A 20,841-nucleotide genomic window follows, 5' to 3' on the forward strand; every position below is an offset into this window, starting at 1 on the left:
TCACAGCACTTTTCCCCTTGTCCAGGTGGGAATGTGTCCTGTGTAGAAGATAAGTGATGGCATTGTCCACGCCCACTTTCTCCTGGTAAGCAAACTGTAACGGGTCTAGTGCATGGCGTACCTGGGGTCTGAGCATGCCTAAGACCAATCGCTCCATTGTCTTCATCACATGTGATGTAAGAGCGACAGGTCCGTAGTCATTAAGCTCACTAGGGTGTGGCTTCTTAGGGACAGGGGTGAGACATGATGTCTTCCACAGTGTTGGAACTGGAAATCCCTATGACTGCCCTACCATCGCCTGTTGCTGTTGTTGAAGTCCCATCGCCTGTTGCTGTCCCCTTACCCGGACCCCTGGCCTACACAGCCTAGTGACCCACGACAACTCCTAATCCCTATGGACAATTCATTCCATACTCTGGACTATTTGAACTTTCTGACACTAAATAGGATTCTATTCTATTATCATACTGGTTATGTAACCATCCTACCTCTTTGTAACATATACCTCAGGTGAGTTCCATGTTCTATTCTCTACACCTAACTAACTTCTCACTTATCATGTATACAGACCTTACTGCTCTGTAACTGACCCTAGGCAGATCGGTCAGGCCCTTGAGTCGTGGATCTGCTCAAGGTTTCTTCCTGTGTGTATCTCCAATTCTAAGGAGTTTTTCCTCGCCCCTGTTACTCATGGGCTCTCTGAATGTTTTAACACTCTGTAAAGCGCCATGCGACGTGTAATGTTTCGGTGCTCTATAAGTGAAATTAAATGATTTGTATTCTACAAAACTGTAAAATGGTACAAGTGGATTTGTTTACAAACCAGGCAGTTACAGTGCTACACTCTGGGGGCATGATTTTAAAAATGTTCTAGCTATTGACTGCAATAACTCGACCTAGGTAACCCTGCATAGTTTTTTTCCATACCGGCAATACTCGTGACTTTGAGAAACAAAGAGCTAGCTAGAGTTATTACCAGAGTTCTCCTGTAAGGTACAAACAACTTGCATAGGATGCCTTTATATTTAAACAATTCTGTGACTGAATTTTAAACTCAAACATTTCTCACAGCTTTCCAAAGTTGCTGTCCTTGAACTACTTGCCTTGTTCCTATTAAACAGCATATTGTTGACCGCCTGTTTGTCCTTTGCTGGGAGTCGAAGCACTGTTCCCTTGAAGAAGTCACTGCAGACATCCTCCACGATTTCCTTTTCCACTGTTTTCTCTGATCCAAAGGGCTTCCGCTGAAGGGGAGAAGGAAAACACAGGAATCATCAAAAGCTGATTAACATTTCAAATTGGTGTAGCAATATGAGTAGGCCTGGCACAATAATTACATTACTGACTTATGGTATGATATCTGAAAACGACCTCAACACTACAACAGCAAAGGATATGCTGTAGCAGCAGCCCTTCTGTTCAGCTTTTCAAATGTGAAGACCTCTGTCCACCAGAGCTAGTGAGTGGAGAGCTTGTTAATTTAGAGGACGGCGGCCACTCTGTTCCGCTCCGATACCACTCACACTACGAGTCTGAGGCCATAATTTTTACGGTAGATACTAACAATGTAGAGCAAGAACGACTGCTGACACAGTTTCAGTGAGTAAAGATTAATTTTGTAATCTAAAGACATTTCGCAGAAACATGAGTCTGCTACGGGAACACATGCAGAGCAAAGAAAAACTTTGTACGTTGTTATCCTTGTCTATGTTTTAAAATAACTGTTCTAGGAGTGAAATATATTGCCATTTTTATCTTAGTTGTTTAGGATTTAAGTTTTCTGTTTCAGGTGACAATTTTAAATTTTAAACTGGAGCGAGCGTGGAGCGATTTTACTGGAGTGGGAGGATTTTTAAGAGGAGCGTGGAGCGAAATTGAGCAGAGCGACCAGACGCAGATTTGAGCGGAGGAGCGGCCGCACTGCTCAGCTCCGCTCACTAGCCAGTCTCTCCAGGATTTCGTGAGGATTTTTTGAGATTGTTGCGACCTAAAATACCTGATTTCGCGACAACTTTTCTAAAAAAATTGCGATGTAAGTTGCGCTGTTTTTAGTTGTTTGTTTGAAATTGTAGGAGGAAGTGAAAATTGCAAAAATAATTGCGATTTTCTTTCTTTTTTTTTTAAATTGAGGGCAATTAAGGTTAGTAAGACCAAAATCACACTGATCATCATAATGCTTATTAAAAAGGACAAGTAAAGATAAATAGTAAGGATTACAGAAAATCAAAGTGGCCTACTTTATTTGTGTAAATGCTTTGACTGGGGTAATTCACAAAGCAGTATCAACTTTCGTAGAACTGTCCAAAAAAGACAGCCCCCTACAGACATGGCATCATGTCATATATTTCAATATTCATATATTTTGTAATTCATATTAAGTTCATATATTTTTAATAATTCATATTCGGTGACCTGCATAATAACTACTAGTTAAGCATCTAGTAATTTCCTATTGATTTAAACTATTAGACTACACTTTTCTTTGTCATTACATTGGTGGTGTGTAAGTCTAATTGACTGCCTGCCACTTTAAGGACATGAGAGTAGCCTATTTACATTTCTGAGTGGATTGGAAGGCTTCCATCTCACTGTGTTCGGCTATGAGCGGAAATAATGTATTACGATATGTGGATGCAATTCGGGATTTTCTTTGTCATTAATACATTTTAAAAATAACTTGAATGAAATCATTCTTGGATCACAGAAGAGGTAAATGTCTTGCAATGTTATTAATTTCTATGATTTTGGTAGTACTTCACAAACTAAGCCCACAAGCTAGCAAACATGAAACGAGCTAAAAGGACATCTCCAAATGTAAACATTTGCCAATGGGTTGCATAGCCTACTCAAATGTCAGTAAACCAAGTAGGCCTTAATTAACTTACTTTCATCAGGTTGAGAGTAAGCATCTCTCAACCTGATGAAAGTAAGTTAATTGAGTTACCACGAGGTTGAGAGATTATCATTAATGTTAGCCTTATTGTCATCAAAACTGCAGAGGAACGAACAAGTTAACCCTTTAGGCGCCAGAGGTTTTTTTCCGAAACGATCAATTTTGACATCTTCATTTCAAAAGGCTATATCTTAAAAGTGATAAGAGATAGAGACTTTCTGTAAATTAGAGAAATATTAAGGATGACCCAAAGTTTATGTAGAGATTAAATGTTTATATCTAATTTGCATATTATGACGTCATATGGTGGCGGCCATCTTGGATTATAGAATTTTCATGAAGTCGCATGTTTGAATGATAAAATGCACCACTTCTTTCCCCCCAAAATGTCCCTCACCTTCTGTATGCTATATTGCACAATACTGAATACTCAGGTAAATAGTAAGTAGTGAACAAACTGTGTAAATCATTACTAATAAATGGCCGAAACAAACCAAATGCATGTAGCGGTAGACTGGCCTTTTGCTGTAGAGATTTTCCATTTACTACATACAGTAGGCACTCTGATTCCATGTATGGGGCACATATAGATTATTCAGATGACACACAAACACAAGTAGACAAGACCTGTTTAGTTCAAAAGCTCATTTGCCACGGCAAGGCACAGATCAGGAGTGAGATGACGAGACAAGACAAGAGACAATGTTAGTATTTTTTTTCTTTTTGTTGTTTTTGTTGATGTTTTTTTTCTTAGCTGACAAAGACACACACATCACAAGGACATGAACACACAAAAAGGAACACATAGTGTATGTCCTAAATGATCAGGGAAATAGATAGCAAATCAACAGTGTAAATCATTACTAATAAATGGCTGACATTTTTTTTTTTTTATGTAGCAGGCTATAGAGATAATGACTCCCTATCCCTATCCATACAGGGCCGGCATTCCCATCATCTTGTGATAGACTATGCATGACCTAATGTGTGTGTGTGTGTGTGGGAGAGGGAGAGGGAGAGAGCGTGTCACCACCTCCACCATGCGAGCAGCATGGCCAGATCTGCCTCGCGCGCGCCGAGTGGAGAGAATTTGCGCAGCTCGGACTAGGCCTACTGTCATTCTCATTGCGACTCCCCACACTGCCACTACGTTTCCCCCTAACTCTCTTATGAGCACTTCGACCTCGTCTAACATACCCAGTCGCATTAGACAAAGGCTCCACCACGTTACTGTCGCCGCGATTGTGGAGAGGCACAAGACAGAAGCTAGCGCTATGGACATTAGGCTACCTCCAGCCTTGTTCGCCACACCACTAACACCCTGCTAACTTCCCGATGAACACTCCGAACCCGTGAAACATTATTCCCACCAGTGACATTGGGCAAACGATTCAACGTTTGTGCTTGGTGTAAGCTAAACTATGGAGTAAACTCTCACTTTGTCCAGCTGCATCATTGAAGGCAGGGACGCATCTGAAGCCTCACTAAACGAATCACCGTCATTTCCTGAAGGCAGATATTCCCCTTCAGAATCAGGGTCCGCGAGTAGAAGACCCAACACTTCATTTCAGGTAAACTTTTTTGATGCCATTAGACGATAATCTAATGCAAATACTCGCTAACGTTGACAATATCGCTCTGACTAAGTGGCTCACACGCACACTAGCTCCGGTATTGCACGCACTGATTCAATGCGCTGTAGCTCAAAAGTTTTGTTTAAACCATGACCTTTTTCGGACTCGGGGATGACGTATGACATGAACGAAATATGACACCCTATTTGACTAAATCGGCCGTTTTATTCAGTACCGCATCTTGTCAAGTAAACTCGACAGTGGCACCTAGAGGGTTAAAGGGCAGTCTCTGGTGTCTGCAGAAGTGAGTGTGGCATCTTAATATTCTGCGCAAGGGACTGTTGTGGTAGGTAAAATTTCACGGGGAAACTACGATGATTGGTCAAATTTGCGAAAAAGTTGTGGTGTTTGGACAAAATTGCGAGGTCTCCCAGAATTGGAGGGGATTTGCTGAATTTGTTCATTGTTGCAATCGCAGCATCGCAAATTCCTGGAGGGACTCACTAGCTCTGATGTCCACTGAGTACAGGCATCGAATAAGATCTATTAATTTCCAACAAACAAAATATACTCCACTGCTACCATCAAGCAAATGTGACTACTTCAAATACCATCAAGCAAATGTGACTAATTCAAATATAATTTTGTCAAGGACAAAAAAGGCAGACAAAAATGTTTATTAGCAGTTTATAAGTGTTTAAACACTTTATTAGTGTTTATAAGCAGTTTATACATGTTTATAATCACTTTATAAGTGTTTATAAGCAGCTTATAACACTTTTGTGTGCAAAGTGCTGCCTTTTTTCTCCTTATCAGTTATAAGATTGGCCTAGCACTCTCAAAGACTCAAAGCTATCATTGTGACCGCTTCGGTCAAAATCTATGTGATTATCATACTTTCCACCAGGACAACTGGACGACTTCCTTGATGAGCTCGACACCCTGCTCTCTTCCATCCCTGAGCATGACTGTCCCATGCTTGTCCTCGGTGACATGGACATCCACTTAGAAAATCCAAACTCCGTGTGCTTCTTGTCCCTCATATATTTCTGTCCTACAATGGGTCCACAGCCCCCAATAAAAAACCTACATGCAGCAATCGGACTGCACACGATCAGGCGTCTCTGGATTATGGTGAATCATCTCCTTTATCCAGACCTCTCACTGAGAGGGAGGTGTCTAAACTTCTAACATGTAGCCGCCCCACTACATGCCCACTGGACCCTATTCCTATCAACCTCCCCCAAGTCATATCTCCTACTGTCACAACAGAACAATCACATGTAATTGATTCTTCACTGGCTTCTGGTACATTTCCAACTGCCTCGTGTCACTCTGCTGCTTCAGAGGCCTCCCCTTGCTCCCACCTGGAGAACTATCGCACAATTTCACTCCTTCCATTCCTCTCTAAGGCTATAGCAGGGGTCGGCAACCTTTACTTTAAAAAAGATCCATTTTTTGACCAAAAATTGAAAAAATAAGCTTAAGTTCTGACTTCAATTTAAATACCCAACTTTATCTATCTTTCCTGCCTGATAATGCCAGGGTCTCAGCGCAGATCTCGGACTGTCTCTCTGACATGTCCGCTTGGATGAAGGAACACCACCTCCAACTAAATCTCTCGAAGACTGAACTACTAGTCTTCCCAGTCAAACAAACTATACCACATATATCTCAACATCAAAACTGACACCCTCTCTCTTGAACCTATCTACCTCTCTGGAACCTACAAACGAAAAAGGCCACGTTACCCCACTGTTCTTTGAGCTCCAACTGGCTACCCTTACGTTCACTTTACATGGGCTTAAGTCATTCGTTGCCGAACTGAATTGTGGGTCCGTTGCGTCACGTTGCTTGACAAGTTCAACTTTTGCTGCACCAATGGTGAGCAACGGAAGGCACCAGCCAATCAAATTACGGTTGTAGGCCTACTTCTGGGCATTTGCATAGTAGGCTACACACCCTCGACTGTCGGAAACACCCACTGGCATGCGGTGACGAAACGCAACAGTATGTAAGCACCGCTAGCCACCCACATCAAATTCGTAAGGCATGAGAACGCCACCTAGCTGCACAGTGCTGTCCTCACGAGAGCGCCACCTAGCCACCCACATCAAATTCAAGTCACTAACGCTTGCGTATGAAGTGATTGCTGGGTCTGCACCCACTTACTTAAGTACTCTTATTAACCCGTTGGCTGCTGTGTCCCTACACCCATGGCAATCCAGACTACTACCAAAACTCTTGAAGACCAAACTTTTCCAAGGGTACATCCTCTCCTAACAACCTAGTACACCTAACATGCACTGTAGATTAAATGTTATTCTCTTGCTGTAAGTCACTTTGGAAGCATCTGCTAAATAAATAAATGTAAATGTAAGTATCTCTGTAAATGTAAGAATTTCTGACCTCCTCTCCCACTACACCGCTAACAATTCTTTTTATATAATTTTCTATGTACAGCTAGTTATCCAGATTTTGTCTCTTTACATGCTTTTTTGTTGCGCAACATCCGTTGTCTGGACTACAAATGAGCCCTGCCGCACATACACCGTGGCACAGTGAACACGTCTACGTGCTCTTTGTGCTCACTTTGGCCAAGCCACCTATCTGTCGGTTTGGAACTGGTACTAAGTATTGGTGGTATTGAGGTCCTCATAGCAGGCGTAGAAGTCATTCAGCACATCTGACAGTGTAGCTTGGGTGGTATTGAGGTCCTCATAGCAGGCGTAGAACTCATTCAGTGTAACCTGCATTGCGATGAACCTGCACGATTCAGCCCTGCACACGCCCGGACTCGAACCCGCGAACAGCAGCAACTCGGATCAGGAGGCGAGCGTGCTGACAGTTGAGCTACAAGCCCAGGCTACTAGCTCGCATGCCAGCAGCACTCATGAGGCGTCGGGGAGTGAGGTTTACTAATGTTCCACATGCACAGCTAAGCTAGCTGGCATCCGTTACATCAGCACATGTGACACTGTAGCTTGGGCGGTTGTGGCAGTCCTCCATCGCTAAGTCTACAGTTTGCCAGCTGTACCACATGTAACAAGAGTCCACAGTGTTGTAGTGACCCTCCTGCTTCAGGCTGAGCTGTGTCTGGGCCTATTTGACAGATCTATGCAGATCAAATCTGGGCCTGCTATAGACTTCAGCACTGCTTGAGGAAAATGCAGTGGAGCAAGCACATAGCATGAAACACATCACAGTTTATCCAGTTTTTTACTCAATTCCTGAAGTGTTTTGTGGACATCATTTACCAAAGGTTCCTACACATTTCCTAAGATGTTTATTCTCTCCCTTACGCAATTTTCACAAAAGACTCAGCCAATCTCCAATGTTTTTCTAACATGGGATTTGCTCTTAGCCTAAAACAGAACAGAATATATGCATACTCAAGAGAACCCACATTTAAAAAAAAAAACGTATTCATGAGAACTACAGATCTTTCCCTGTCCCCGTCATTTTGTTTTCTCAACTTCTCTGCCAATTCATGTAAGAGATGTGTATAAATCCTTTAGGAGGGTGAATACACATACATCTCCAGGACCTGACAACATCCCAGGTTGTGTTCTCAAGGCTTGTGCATCTGAACTGGCAGAGGTTTTCATGGACATCTTTAATCTCTCCCTGCTTCATGTTATACCCACATGTTTCAAGAGGACCAACACCAGTCCCTAAGACATCAACAGTGAGCTGCCTTAATGATTACCGACCTGTTGCTCTCAACTTGCTCTGTTGTCATGAAGTGCTCTGAGCGGTTAGTTAAAGATCATATTACATCCTCCCTGTCTTCTACGTTAGACCCAGTTTGCCTATAGGCCAGACAAGTCCACGGATTATGCAATAGCATTTGCTTTGAACACTGTTCTCTCTCACCTGGATAAGAAAAACTCCTATATACGGATGCTCTTCATTGACTACAGCTCCGCTTTTAACAACATAGTTTCAATGATAAGCCTGGGTTCAACTGAGGGACCTGAACCTCAGTTCTTCCCTTGCAGTTGGATCCTTGACTTCCTGACTGACAGGACACAGGTAATATGGTGGGTAACATCATCTCCTCCACTCTAACACTCAGCACAATTAAGTTTGCTTCTGACACCAGCTTAATCGGCTATATCACAAGTGATCATGACTCTGCTTACAGAGCAGAGGCGGCAACCCTGACATCTTGGTGCCAGGACAACAACCTGCTGCTCAACGTCAGCAAAACCAAGGTGCTGATAGCGGACTACAGGAGGCTGCAGGAAGAGGAGCACACACCCATCTACATTGGGGCACAGCAGAGGAGAGAGTCAGTTGCTTCAGATTCCTTGGAACTAACATCAGCTAGGATCTGAGCTGGTCACACCATATACAGGGAAGTGAGAACCTCACTAACCACCACCACCAATGTGGAGCACCCATCTGGGTGACCTCACTAACCACCACCAATGTGGAGCCCCCATCTGGGTGAGGCACGGCAGCCATTATACACCAGAACGCTCACCACGCTCGCCTGAAATGGAGAGCCAATTACACTGCGGGATGATTAGGGGGCCAGATTGAATGAGCCAGGTTGGGAATTTAACCAGGACACCGGGGAACCCCCTACTCCCCCCCTCACAATAAGTGCCATGGGAACTTTAATGACCACAGTGAGTCAGGACCTTGGTTTAACGTCTCATCCGAAGGACGGCATCTCCTACAGTACAGTGTCCCCGTCACTGCACTGGGGCGTTGGGATTGATCTTTTTGCCCTGAGGGAAGAGTGCCACCCTACTGGCCACCCACCAACACCACTTCCAGCAGCAACCTAGTTTTCCATGGTGGTCTCCCATCCAAGTACTAAACAAGCCCACACCTGCTTAGCTTCAGTAATTCAGCTAAGATAGGGTATCCATTGGTCTGGCTGACTCATCTTTCTTCAGTGGCTGCGAAAGTTTGATATGGACGGTGAAGTACTGACCAACTTCTACCACTGTACTATTGAGGGTATCATGACTAGCATCACAGCATGGTTTAGCAACAGCACCGCCCATGATTTCTACTCTGCAAAGGTTGGTCAAGTCAGCGCATCACAAGGACTGAGTTATAGGGCTGCATAATTATCGTAATCGCAACCACAATATGAGCCAACGCAATTACCTAATTGCAATTTGAACCAACACAATTATCACAATCGCAATATGAACCAATGTAATTACCTAATTGCAATTTGAACCAACACAATTATCACAACCACAATATGAGCCAACGCAATTACCTAATTGCAATTTGAACCAACACAATTATCACAATCGCAATATGAACCAATGCAATTATCTGATCGCAAAAGCTCAAATGATCGTTGCACAGTTTTGCACAGCACAGCTCTGTTTTTATCACATTTCTAATAGTAATAGTACGACAAGGTACATAGGTTACATAACAGACAAAAGAAAAAACACATAGGTGCATGGAAAGCAAAGGTGAAGCTAGGTGGGAAAACTGGGAAAGTCTGTTAACAATGAAGAGCAAGTTGGAAGAGGTGAGTTTTGATGGCCTGGTTGAAGGATGGTAAGGTGCTTGACTGTTTGATGTGGTCGGGAAGGGCTTTCCAGAGGGAGGGTGCAGTAGCTGAGAAGGTCAGGTCGCCCCAGGTCCGGAGCTCATGATGGTCTTGAGTGTGTGTTTGCATCGATGAAACTGAGGCGGCAGGCAAGAGTGTGGTGGATGAGGAGGCCGGAGAGGTATGGAGGGGCAAGGTTATTAAGTGCTTTGTATGTGAGGAGAAGTATTTTGAAGATGATCCTGTGTTTGACTGGGAGCCAGTGGAGGTTGTGGAGGACAGGGGTGATGTGGTCACGGTGGCGGGTGGAGGTAAGAAAACGGGCAGCTGAGTTCTGGACGCATTGGAGTTTGTTGGTGATTTTCTTTGGTAGTCCATAAAGAATGCTGTTGCAGTAGTCCAGTCTGGAGGTGATGAGGGCATGGATGAGTGTTTCAGCTGTGGTGGTGGACAGAGAGGGGCGGAGGCGTGCAATGTTACGGAGGTGAAAGAAGGCGGTTTAGGTGACATGGTTGACATGTGGTACAAAGGAGAGGGTGGGGTCGAAGGTCGATGACGGTTCCAAGGTTGCGGATGTGGGTGGAGGCGGTGACGTTGTAGCCATCGATGTTGAAGGGAAAAGTCTGTATCAGAGTGAACATGTAAGGAGCAGAAATTCTGACTTTTATGTCAATTTCAATTCCTTGACTATGCTACTGCTGGTTGGTGAGTGTTCGTAGTGTGTGAGGGGCACAGCAAATCTGATTGGTGAGCTTCATAGTCAGTCAGGGGTGCTGTGCATCTTGTGCACCAGGTGTGCTCATGTGGTTTTTTTTTCCTATGAAGTGTTTCCTTGCTTGAGATATTTTCATAATGTTTCTCTCTTCATAATGTTTCTCTTTTCATGTTCTTTCTCGTTCATGAGTTTCGATAAAAACATGTTCTTCCTCTTTTTATGCTGTTCCTCTGTCCATGTTCTTCCTCTATCCATGTTCTTTCTCCTTTCAGGGGTTTCGATTAAAACATGTTCTTCATCTTTTTATGTTGTTCCTCTGTCCATGATGGGTTTTGATGAAGGCTTGTTGATGTACATGCTGAGCACAAATTTTAATGCAGAAAGGGGACATGGTTTCCACCATTGTAAAACGGTGATTGGCTGAGCAGCGTTTTGGTGATGTCCCAAGGAGGAGGCGTTCCTGGGAACCCAGTCATCCCAGCCACAGCCAGTGCTGCAGGAGAAAGGCCAAGCAGATTCTTGCGGACCCCAGTCATCCCAGCCACAGCCAGTGCTGCAGGAGAAAGGCCAAGCAGATTCTTGCGGACCCCAGTCATCCCAGCCACAGCCAGTGCTGCAGGAGAAAGGCCAAGCAGATTCTTGTGGACCCCAGTCATTCCAGCCACAGTCAGGGCTCCAGACTCCGTTTTGCATTGGTTGCACTAACTGTTTTATTAAAGGTGCACCAGCACAAAATGTAGGTACACCCAAATTTTTCATTGCGCCGCCTTTAACGCCACAATTTCAAGGTCACCCTTTTATCACTCTATATACATTCTGTGTCTAAGCTGTTGTCAGAGCATGGACCGGGAATGACAGTATTGATTTGATTTGGGGCCCCCACCACCTTGATGCCATCAGTAACATTGAATACTGTGTGATCATTCACATCAGTGGCAATCCTAGTCTCTGCTTGCAGAACTGTAAAATGACAGGTCTGGAAACAGGTTTGGTTTTGATGCAGTGCCATCTGAGGTCCAAAAGACCACGGCCATCTAATATTGTTTTTCAGCTCTTTCCCTTGTTTGCAAAGATTTCTCTGGATTCTCTGAATGTTTTAATAATATTACGTCCTGTAGATGATGAACTCCCCAAATACTTCACAATTTCATGTTAAGAAGCATTACAATTACAGTTTCATCATTTGTGCACACAGGTTTACAGAGAGTGAAGAATACCCTTACATCTTTACTTCTAAGAGACCCTGCCTCTCTGGGATGCTCTTTTTCATACCCAATCGAATTGTCAGTTACCCTAATTAGTTGTGAAACATTCTTCCTTTTGTTTTCTTTATCATTACACAACTTTTCCAGCATAATCAAATTTGCCATTTTCAACATTTGATATGTTGTCTGTGTCCTTTTTGCAACTAAATGTGAGTTTAAAGGGCCCTTCTGTAACTCCAGTTATTTCTTTGCCGAATTCTCACTTTTGTTGTCACATTTTTCTCTACGAGGTCCCTCTACAGCTTTGGAGTGCATACTGTATGTGTCAGTGTCTTTTCGCTGGCTCTGCCATGATGAACATCTAAAAAATAAAGCCGCCAAGCCAGCATGGCTAATCGGTGCTTGAGCTAGCCGGCATAGCAAACCGGTGCTTGAGCTAGCCAGCATGGCTAATCGGTGCTTGAGAGGGGCGTGTGAATGTCATAGACAGTAAAAGATATGGACAGAGTCATCACGTAGACGTCAATCGAGGCAGGTGAAGCAAATTTCAACCGTTTCCTGTTGGTCGACGAGGCTTTCTGCGCAGGGTCAGGGGACGTAAATGTAACGTAGGCACGTAGTCTGACTTGTGTAACTCTTGTGATAGCTGCACCGAGAGATTGGGTATGTAGCCACTTACTTCGTTACCACCATGTCTACATTACTGTTCTAAATGTCCTAGTTGTTCGTAGATAAATGTGATTTAATATAAACAGCACTCGGCACATTCATAGCCTAGGCTACTGTCAATCCATCAAAACTTCGCTGAAATGTTGTGCTCCGATGCTTTCGTTCTTATCCAGAGAATGCGGTTATTTTGCTCCTGTGCGACCCCTTCACCCGCTCTGGCTGTATGCTTATTACGTTACTTTAGCATTGATTTCGGAAAAAAGTTTATTACTCAGTCTGTAAGTCAGTTATGAGGTTATGACGTTAATCACACAATGTTGTATTACTCCGAAAATAGAAAAAGTTCATATAAAGGCTTAAAACGCTTCAGCTGTAACGTTATTTGATGTCAAAGTGGCGCCAAAATTGAATGGGCTTCAATTGGTTGGCTAGGTGAACTGGTCTACTATTTAGCCTCAGATCCGCCATAGTGTCTACGCTCTCCAAACGTTCGCCTGCCCCCTTGGTGATTGTCCAGAGAATGTTAAGCATTTTGTGTTTCTCACTCGTTCTCGCTTCTCACAGGATAAGCAGAAAGTCACGTATCTCTTTCCTATCCTGTATGCTATCGAAGTCAGTCACTTATTTCTGTCCTTTTACATGTATGTCACTTAATATTAATTTCTATACAAGCCAATACTGCTAAAGAAACGCAAGCAAACACAACATACGCGTGTCTAAATGAGCTATGTACCATAAATGACATTTTACCGTGACTCGAAGAGCTGTAAACAGTGTTGTAAGGCTGTGTCAAGTCTGCTTGGAGCTCCAGTGGAATTTTTATTTCACGACGATGCTGCGTGAGTGCACCCACCAGCCCAGCACCAAACAGAGCGTACAGTAAAGAAAATAGGATTTTGAAGGCAGTAGATGCTCCTAGGGCTGGGACGGTATGGATGTTTTCTTACCGCGGTCGGTAAGCAAGAAATTACCGCGGTTTCGCGGTATAGGCGACTCTAGCACCAACTGGCCGAACGTTTAGACAACAACGAGTTGACCCCGCCTTCACCTTGACACCACCTCTAGCCCCTCTCTAGCACCAACTGGCTGAACGTTTGGGTTGGGCCAGAAATCAGGGGTCAGTAGCACCAAGACAGCCCCCAGGTGGCACCAGAGGGCACCCGCAGCTGAAGCTGTGAAAGCAATTAGCCCCGACACGGCCTGGCTAGCTCAGCTTTGGCTCGACGGTCTGAAGGGGGCTACTTACTCCTATTAGAAAATCCAAACCGAAATCATGTAAGTGAGGACTATGTTAAGTATTGTTCTCATTGACGCCTGTAATAAGGAAAATGCTGAACGTCGTGGACTTTGTTCTTAATCGATTTCAATTTGTAAAATGTATGCACCCCCCCCCCCCTCATGTGAAGCAGTGAGGAAGGAATCCCCCCCATTTTGAAAAATGAAGTTTAAGCCCTGATGTAAGAAGCAGAACACAGCTGACACCACCAGAAATAAATGAGCTAGCTGAAGAGCATTGTGTGCATAAGGATTATTTCCCACAATTGATGTGATGTGAAATATGGGGTTAGCATTCTCTTGCACTGAATCACTCACATATGATGTCAGTTACGTCTGTGAGGGTTCAGGACGTTAGTCCCTTAGGGGTCCCAGAGAGATTCAGCCAAATTATACTACCCCCAAAAACCAGTAGAGGAACAAACATGGACAAAATACAACACAATATGATGCAAAACAATACTATACCATCAAATATTGTTCAATAAAATGCATTACAATATTTCAGCTACATCCACACAAAGGACCAATCCCATTTTTTTTTTCTTAACCCAAAAAATATGAAAGTTACGAAAGATATGAAATGCCAAAACCCTTCAAGAAACCAATACCTCATATCAGGGACTTTTCTTTAAACAGATGCAATGAGATTTTTGCCATTGACATTTCCCCATTTACTATAAGCCATTCTCACGCAGACCAGTGAAGTAGTTTACTACTCCTACAGAGTCCACAGCAGTGTGTATTGGATTCGACTGCCATTTTTAAGCATGTTCTTTCCACGTTTCCAGAATTTGCTGGTAGCAGATAGGAATAAAATAGGAGAGCGATGACACTCTCTGCTCTGCTCTCTACACTCTGCCCTATCCACCAGACCCAGTCGACTAAAACAATCACACCGATGATTGAATGATAGTTTTGTGCCATTTCCTGCTGAGGGGAAATGGCACAAAACTATTACAACGATCTCTCAAGCTACCAGTCGCTCCTTCTCGAAGATCCACAGTGCCACTGACACCCGGAAACTCTTTTCCACCCTCAAAACTCTACTCAATCCTCCACCTCTTCCACCAGCTACCAACCTCACTGCTTCACTGATAAAGTTGCAGCCATCAGTAATCAGACTGACGCTCTCGTAAAGGCTCGTTAGCACTCGCCCGCTGCGCTCCTCCAAGGAATGGCACTGCCGCCCTTCACCCAAGGCAATCCAAGCCATCTTCATTTGTAGTCCCCTTATTGAGGAACAATTTGCCAAGACATAAAATGTCAGCATTCCTATCCTCTAGTAATAGTATTGGCAGATGTAGTAGTAATTCCTACCCAATGTCTCTTCTGCACTGATGGGATGTGCCGCTACGCGTGGGCATTTTAAAGTTGTCCTTTTAGGACATGTCATTTTTGTAATAAAGACATTTTAATTAAGGAGTGCCTCGGCTATCAGAGAATTCTTTCTCTACACTGCCTCTAAAGATGGGGTGATGGTTCCAGGAAGTGGCCTTTGGCCGGACTTGAACCTGGCTCTCCATGGGCACTGGGTCGTTATACAGTGCAGGTCTCCCAGGGTCCTATTGCCCCTGTGCCACAGGATTAACCACATTGATGGAGGCAACCGTACTTTTGACCCTCTCAACAGACAAAAAACCATGTCCCCTCTTACTCCTAGCAATTGAGCTACAAGGGAGAGTGGCTCAAATCTTCCCCTATGAAATCGCACAACCCTTCAAGAACCTGACACCTCATCTCATGAATGGCTTTTACCAGAACTGATGCAACGGACATTGATAGACATTTCCTTATGAATCCCATATGGCAAATATATTTATTTTTCTTTTTAGCACTTATTTCAAAACTAGTACACACTAGGGCAGTCAATGTGCATAACTCAGAATGGGCTCTGTATAATAATGTATAGGGATAGAAGGCTACAAAGTAAGGGCAAGGGGTGAAATGGGATTGGTCCGAACACTAATATGGAACAACATTTTAAATGTGATTCATTTGGTGATGAACAAGTCAGAGGCCTGTTTACCTTCTGGTTTAACTCCTGTTGTGGGGAAATGGTGGCTGTGTCTAGTGGAGTCACATCCATGTCATCACCCGCTGCAGGAGATGAGCTTGATGAAATGTCAGGAACAAAGGAAGTGGGGGGAAGGGTATGGGGTTGCGATAAGTTCTTTGGGGAGTTCTCATCCTTCTGGGGCTGTTGGGGGGAGATGATGGTGTTTCCTGAGTCTTCTCGAGTCACATCCAAATTGTCAACAGAATGAGAGAGAGAATCGTGGAACGGATCAACAGGTTCTAGGTTGTTGTTAGTGGGCTCTGGGGATTTCGGAATAGTTTCTGTGTGCGCCGACACAAAGTTGACCTGCCTCTTCCACTCATCCACAAACTGCTGAATATTCAGGTTGAACCTTTTAATGCCTTGGTTTGAGATGACCATTTCATTGCCCCTGGGGCTATAGAGTTCAGGGCCAATGTTGTCATGGGTGATGACTCTTCCCCCCAGGTCATTAACTATAGCATGCGCTGTACGATTGATCACTTCATGAATTCTGTCACCTGCCTCATCAGCCTTGTTACTAGGGGTCATGCCTTGTTTGTAGAAACGCATTAACAGCATGTCAGACCACACAATCTGGCACTGGGGGAAGATGTTGTGTGTGAGAGTCAAGTCTTTCTTGATTGTGTTCAGCAAGTCTTCCTTTTTTGTCATGTTGATGTTATTGCTTCCAAGATGGATGATGACCATGTCCGGATATGGTTGGTTGCTTTTCACCTCGTGCATCTGGAGCATAAGGTTAGTCCAGGTCATTCCAGGACCTCCCAAGTGGTGCACCCTAATGCTAGGACTATTATTCCCCAGTTTACTGGCATGTTTTTGTGCTGTTGCCATCCTTCTGGCCAAACCTGAAAGAGCATATCCACACATCCAGACTGTTTTATATGTTTCAGGTTTCATGCGTTTTTGAGTTGAGGTGGATGGAGAGCTATGGGGCTGAGCTGTGTTCTTTGTGCAGTTCACATCCTTCTGTGACTGTTGGAGGGAGATGATGGTGTTTCCTGAGTCTTTTGGAGTCATGTCCAAATCCGCATCTGGAGGTAGACCACCGCTGTTTTCTGGTCTGAGTGTTCCAGAGGATGAAACCGCAGGAGATGAGCTGGACGAAACATCAGGAGCAGTGGAAGTGGCTGGAGCGCTTCGGGGTAGAGATGTGTTCTTTGGGGCGTTCTCATCCTTCTGGGGCTGTTGGAGGGAGATAATGGTGTTTCCTGAGTCTTCTCGAGTCACGTCCAAATCGTCAACAGAATGAGAGAGGGAATCGTGGAACGAATCAACAGGTTCTAGGATGTTGTTAGTGGGCTCTGGGGAATTTGAGGTGATTTCTAAATGTTCTGATGTTGTGATTAACTCCTTCTCCCAGTTTTCCACAAACTGTTGGAGGTTTTGGTTGAACTTTTGAATGCCTTGGTCTGAAAGGCAAATGTCATTGGGGTAATAATGTTCAGGGCCAATGTTGTCATGGGTTATGACTCTTCCCCCCAATTCAGTTACTATAGCATGTGCTCTGCAATTGATCATGTCATGAATTCTGCCTGCTGCCTCATCCACCTCCACATCAGGAGTCATGCACTGTTTCCAGAAGCATGTGGGTAGGATGTCAGACCACACAATCAGGCACTGGGGGAATAGGTTGCGTACGTGGGTTAGTTCCTCCCTGATGGTGATCAGCAGGTCCTCTGTGTTCCTCATGTTGAGGTTGTCATCGCCCAGGTGGATGATGAGCATGTGTGGGAGGGGCCACTTGTTTCTGAGTCTGTTTAAATGGGCCACAAGCTCTTTCCAGGTCATTCCTTGCGTTCCACTCCATAACCCTTTCATTTTACCCAGCTGAACGCCACACTCTGGCCACATGCTCATCCTTCTGGCCACAGCTACAAGACCATGGCCACAAATCCAGACCGTTTTATCATTTCTGTTGGTACCATGACCTGAAAGAAAGGGGAAAAAACAGTACTTCAGTCAAGCACTGCTTGAGTGTTTCTGTCTGGTTATTAAATGGCTCTCTGACATAATAAATTGTTATTTGATAAGTTTGGTGTTTAGTTATTCTTGAGTAACAAATCATGGAAATATACAGACACAGATCATTTGTATAATCACACTGATTATAAGGAAATAATGTACATCTAGCTCTTAGTCTTTCATTCATCTTTGACCCAAAAGACAATTGAAAGAATGAAAGACTTTTTCTTTCCCTACATTTTTTAACTTTTAGGCATATTTTTTAAATCCCTTTTTCACATTCTTTATCATATCATAAAGAATCATGTGGTGCACTAAGGAACGCAGTTAGAGGGGCAACTCACAAACATGTATTCTAGTACAACTGTAGTGCAGACCTGTAGATCGTGTTGTTCTCATTACATTCACCAAAGAGATTATGTTTTCTCTCAATGGTTTGTTGTTGTTTGGGTTGTTTGTTAGCAGAATTAAGCAAAAACTATGGGCCAAAATTTCATGAAACTTGGTGGAAAAGTTAATCATCGACCAAGGAAGATCTCATTAAATTGGGTGCCAAGATAATTTTCCTTTTGTTTACATTACGATTTGGCCTTGCCAAGGGCCCTTCTGGTTATTCAAGTAGTTTTGTTTGGAACTGAGTAGAACAGAATTACCTCATGTGCTTACTAGGGAAAGAAACTAAGAGCTGGGATTGCTAGTAAATAATTCACACTGATTGTTAGAGCAGTAGGGTACATTTGTCTGACTAAACGAGGAAGAACGTACCATGTCGAGGCTGCACATGTTTGGTCCCCACTGGATCAATAGACTTGCCAAGGGTTGCTCCTTCAGGAAAACGCCTACCCTCATCTGACCGCCTATGCATCTTCTGTTCATGCTGGCTCAGGCTCGGTGTTTGGTCTTCTCTCTTCTGATCATGTGGCACTATACTCTTGTCCCGTTCCATGTGGTGCTCAAAACAGTCATTGGCCTCTCTTTCATGAACACAGCGGTCCTCGCCATTCTCCTCAGCCTGTCTGAGGAACTGCACTTCTACACACAGCACTGGTTCCACGCCATCACCACATAAACTATCCCTCCTGAACCTCGCAGCGCGGTCATAATGTCGCAAGTTATCTCTTTGTACTTCATTGGCACTTCCCAGACGTACTTCTTTTAGCTGTTTTTTATATTCCTCATCCATCTGGAAGGGGTTGTCTTTGTGGGCTTGTCTGAGAGGAGGCATAGTTCTCTGATGTTGTGGAGAAAGAGAGGTTTGGCAAGGTAATGATGTCATCTCTAGTTCCAAGGCAGCATTTTCAGCCAACTTTTCAGCAATCAAAGCTTCCAACTCTTCCAGCTCCATTTTCTTCCTGGCCAAATCCTCACTCTCCTCATCCTCAACTGCATCAGGATTGGATGATCCGTAGGTGGTAGTACCAGAGGCCTTAGAACTGGACAGGTCCTTTTCAACCTTTGCGGTCACATGGTCTATCCTGGGACTCCTGCTCCGCCTGCGTTTCCTGGAGGAACCCTCACCACTGTTGCTTTGTCTCTTGCGCTTCTCATCTCTACACTCAGGGCTTCGGTTCCTGCCCTGATTGCTGCTCCTATCCTGGTCTCTGCCCCTGTCCCTGTTCCCATCTCTACTCCTCTCCCTGCTACTGCTACGTCTATTCCTGGGGGAAAGTTCTCTGCTTCTCTTCCTGCTACTGCTACGTCTATTCCTGGGGGAAAGTTCTTTGCTCCTCCTCCTGCTACTGCCATGTCTATTCCTGTGGGAAAGTTCTCTGCTTCTTTCCCTGCTCCTGCTACGTCTGTTTCTGGGGAAAAGTTCTTTGCTCCTGCTGCGACTCCTCCTATATCTACTGCCCCTCTCCCTGCTCGTTTCTTTTCTTATCCATTCTCTGGTTGCTGTATGGTGCCTCTCAAATTGACCAATTTTGCCACCTCTTTCCCGGCTTCTACTTCTGCTGCGACTGCTGCTGTGACTCCGACTGTGACTCCTATGGGAGTGATCTCTGCTCCTGCTGCGACTATTGTTTCTGTTCCACCTCTCCTTGCTTCTCTCTCGCCTCCTTTCCCTGCTTGAGCTACGGTGACTCCGATCTCTGCCTTGGTCCCTAACCCTGTCACTGCTCCTGCTCCGCTTGTTCCCGGTAGACCGCTCTCTGCTCCTGCTGCGACTTCTCTCTCTATCGCTCTCGTCTTTGCTTACTCCTACTTGTCTCCTTTCTCTGCTCGAGCTACGGTAACTCTGAGGTCGATCAATCCTGCCACCCTTATCTGGGATTCTGTTCCTGCTTTGATTGCCATGGTCACAGTTTGGGTGGATGCTGCTTCTCCTTCCAGATGCTTCTGTTGTCTTTGTGTTGGGGTCCTCTGTATTCTCTTTCATTGCAAGTTTTACTGCACTGACTGAGCTGGGCAGAACTTGGACATGCTTTCTGTGGCAAAAACAAATCAATTGTAATGTCTATTCATAGTGAAACTTTTGTAAATGTTCTACTGGTACCTGTGCTTTTACTGTGCATTGGACCCAGAGAACCAAAAACGTACCCTGTTTTGGGGCCATCAGTATTGATTCCTGTGTCTTTCTGCATCCTTTCCTTGGTGTTTGTTGGTTGGATGGTAATCTTCTGTGTACAGGAAGTGCACAAGACAAGGATTATCAACAAATACATGGTATTTATCATTTTAATTTTTTTTTGTCAACTCAGGTCAACTGAGGTTATAAACGTGATTGCTGTAGATATAAGTTTCATCCTTATGAAGTAGATATAAAAACATTCTCCAAATAGGAACAGAACTACAAAATTAGAAATGGGAGTTAACCCTTTAGGCGCCAGAGGTTTTTTTCCGAAACGATCAATTTTGACATCTTCATTTCAAAAGGCTATATCTTAAAAGTGATAAGAGATAGAGACTTTCTGTAAATTAGAGAAATATTAAGGATGACCCAAAGTTTATGTAGAGA

At 44.1% G+C, this 20,841-nt stretch overlaps 1 protein-coding gene across 10 annotated transcripts in view; it reads right to left on the reverse strand.

The window, feature by feature from the left end:
* Window positions 1-20,841, reverse strand: part of LOC121685730 — a 61,293-nt gene that overhangs the window by 18,762 nt on the left and 21,690 nt on the right. For all 10 annotated transcript variants that reach the window (XM_042066438.1, XM_042066437.1, XM_042066441.1 and 7 more), the window contains 4 exons: window positions 20,424-20,503; window positions 18,651-20,311; window positions 15,891-17,851; window positions 1,104-1,244 (listed from right to left, as the gene is read on the reverse strand). In XM_042066438.1, coding sequence (XP_041922372.1) covers window positions 1,104-1,244; window positions 15,891-17,851; window positions 18,651-20,311; window positions 20,424-20,503 — 3,843 coding nt within the window. The remainder of the gene's footprint in view (window positions 1-1,103; window positions 1,245-15,890; window positions 17,852-18,650; window positions 20,312-20,423; window positions 20,504-20,841) is intronic.

This window comes from Alosa sapidissima, chromosome 16 (genome assembly GCF_018492685.1).
Source record: "Alosa sapidissima isolate fAloSap1 chromosome 16, fAloSap1.pri, whole genome shotgun sequence".
Lineage (NCBI taxonomy): Eukaryota > Metazoa > Chordata > Actinopteri > Clupeiformes > Clupeidae > Alosa > Alosa sapidissima.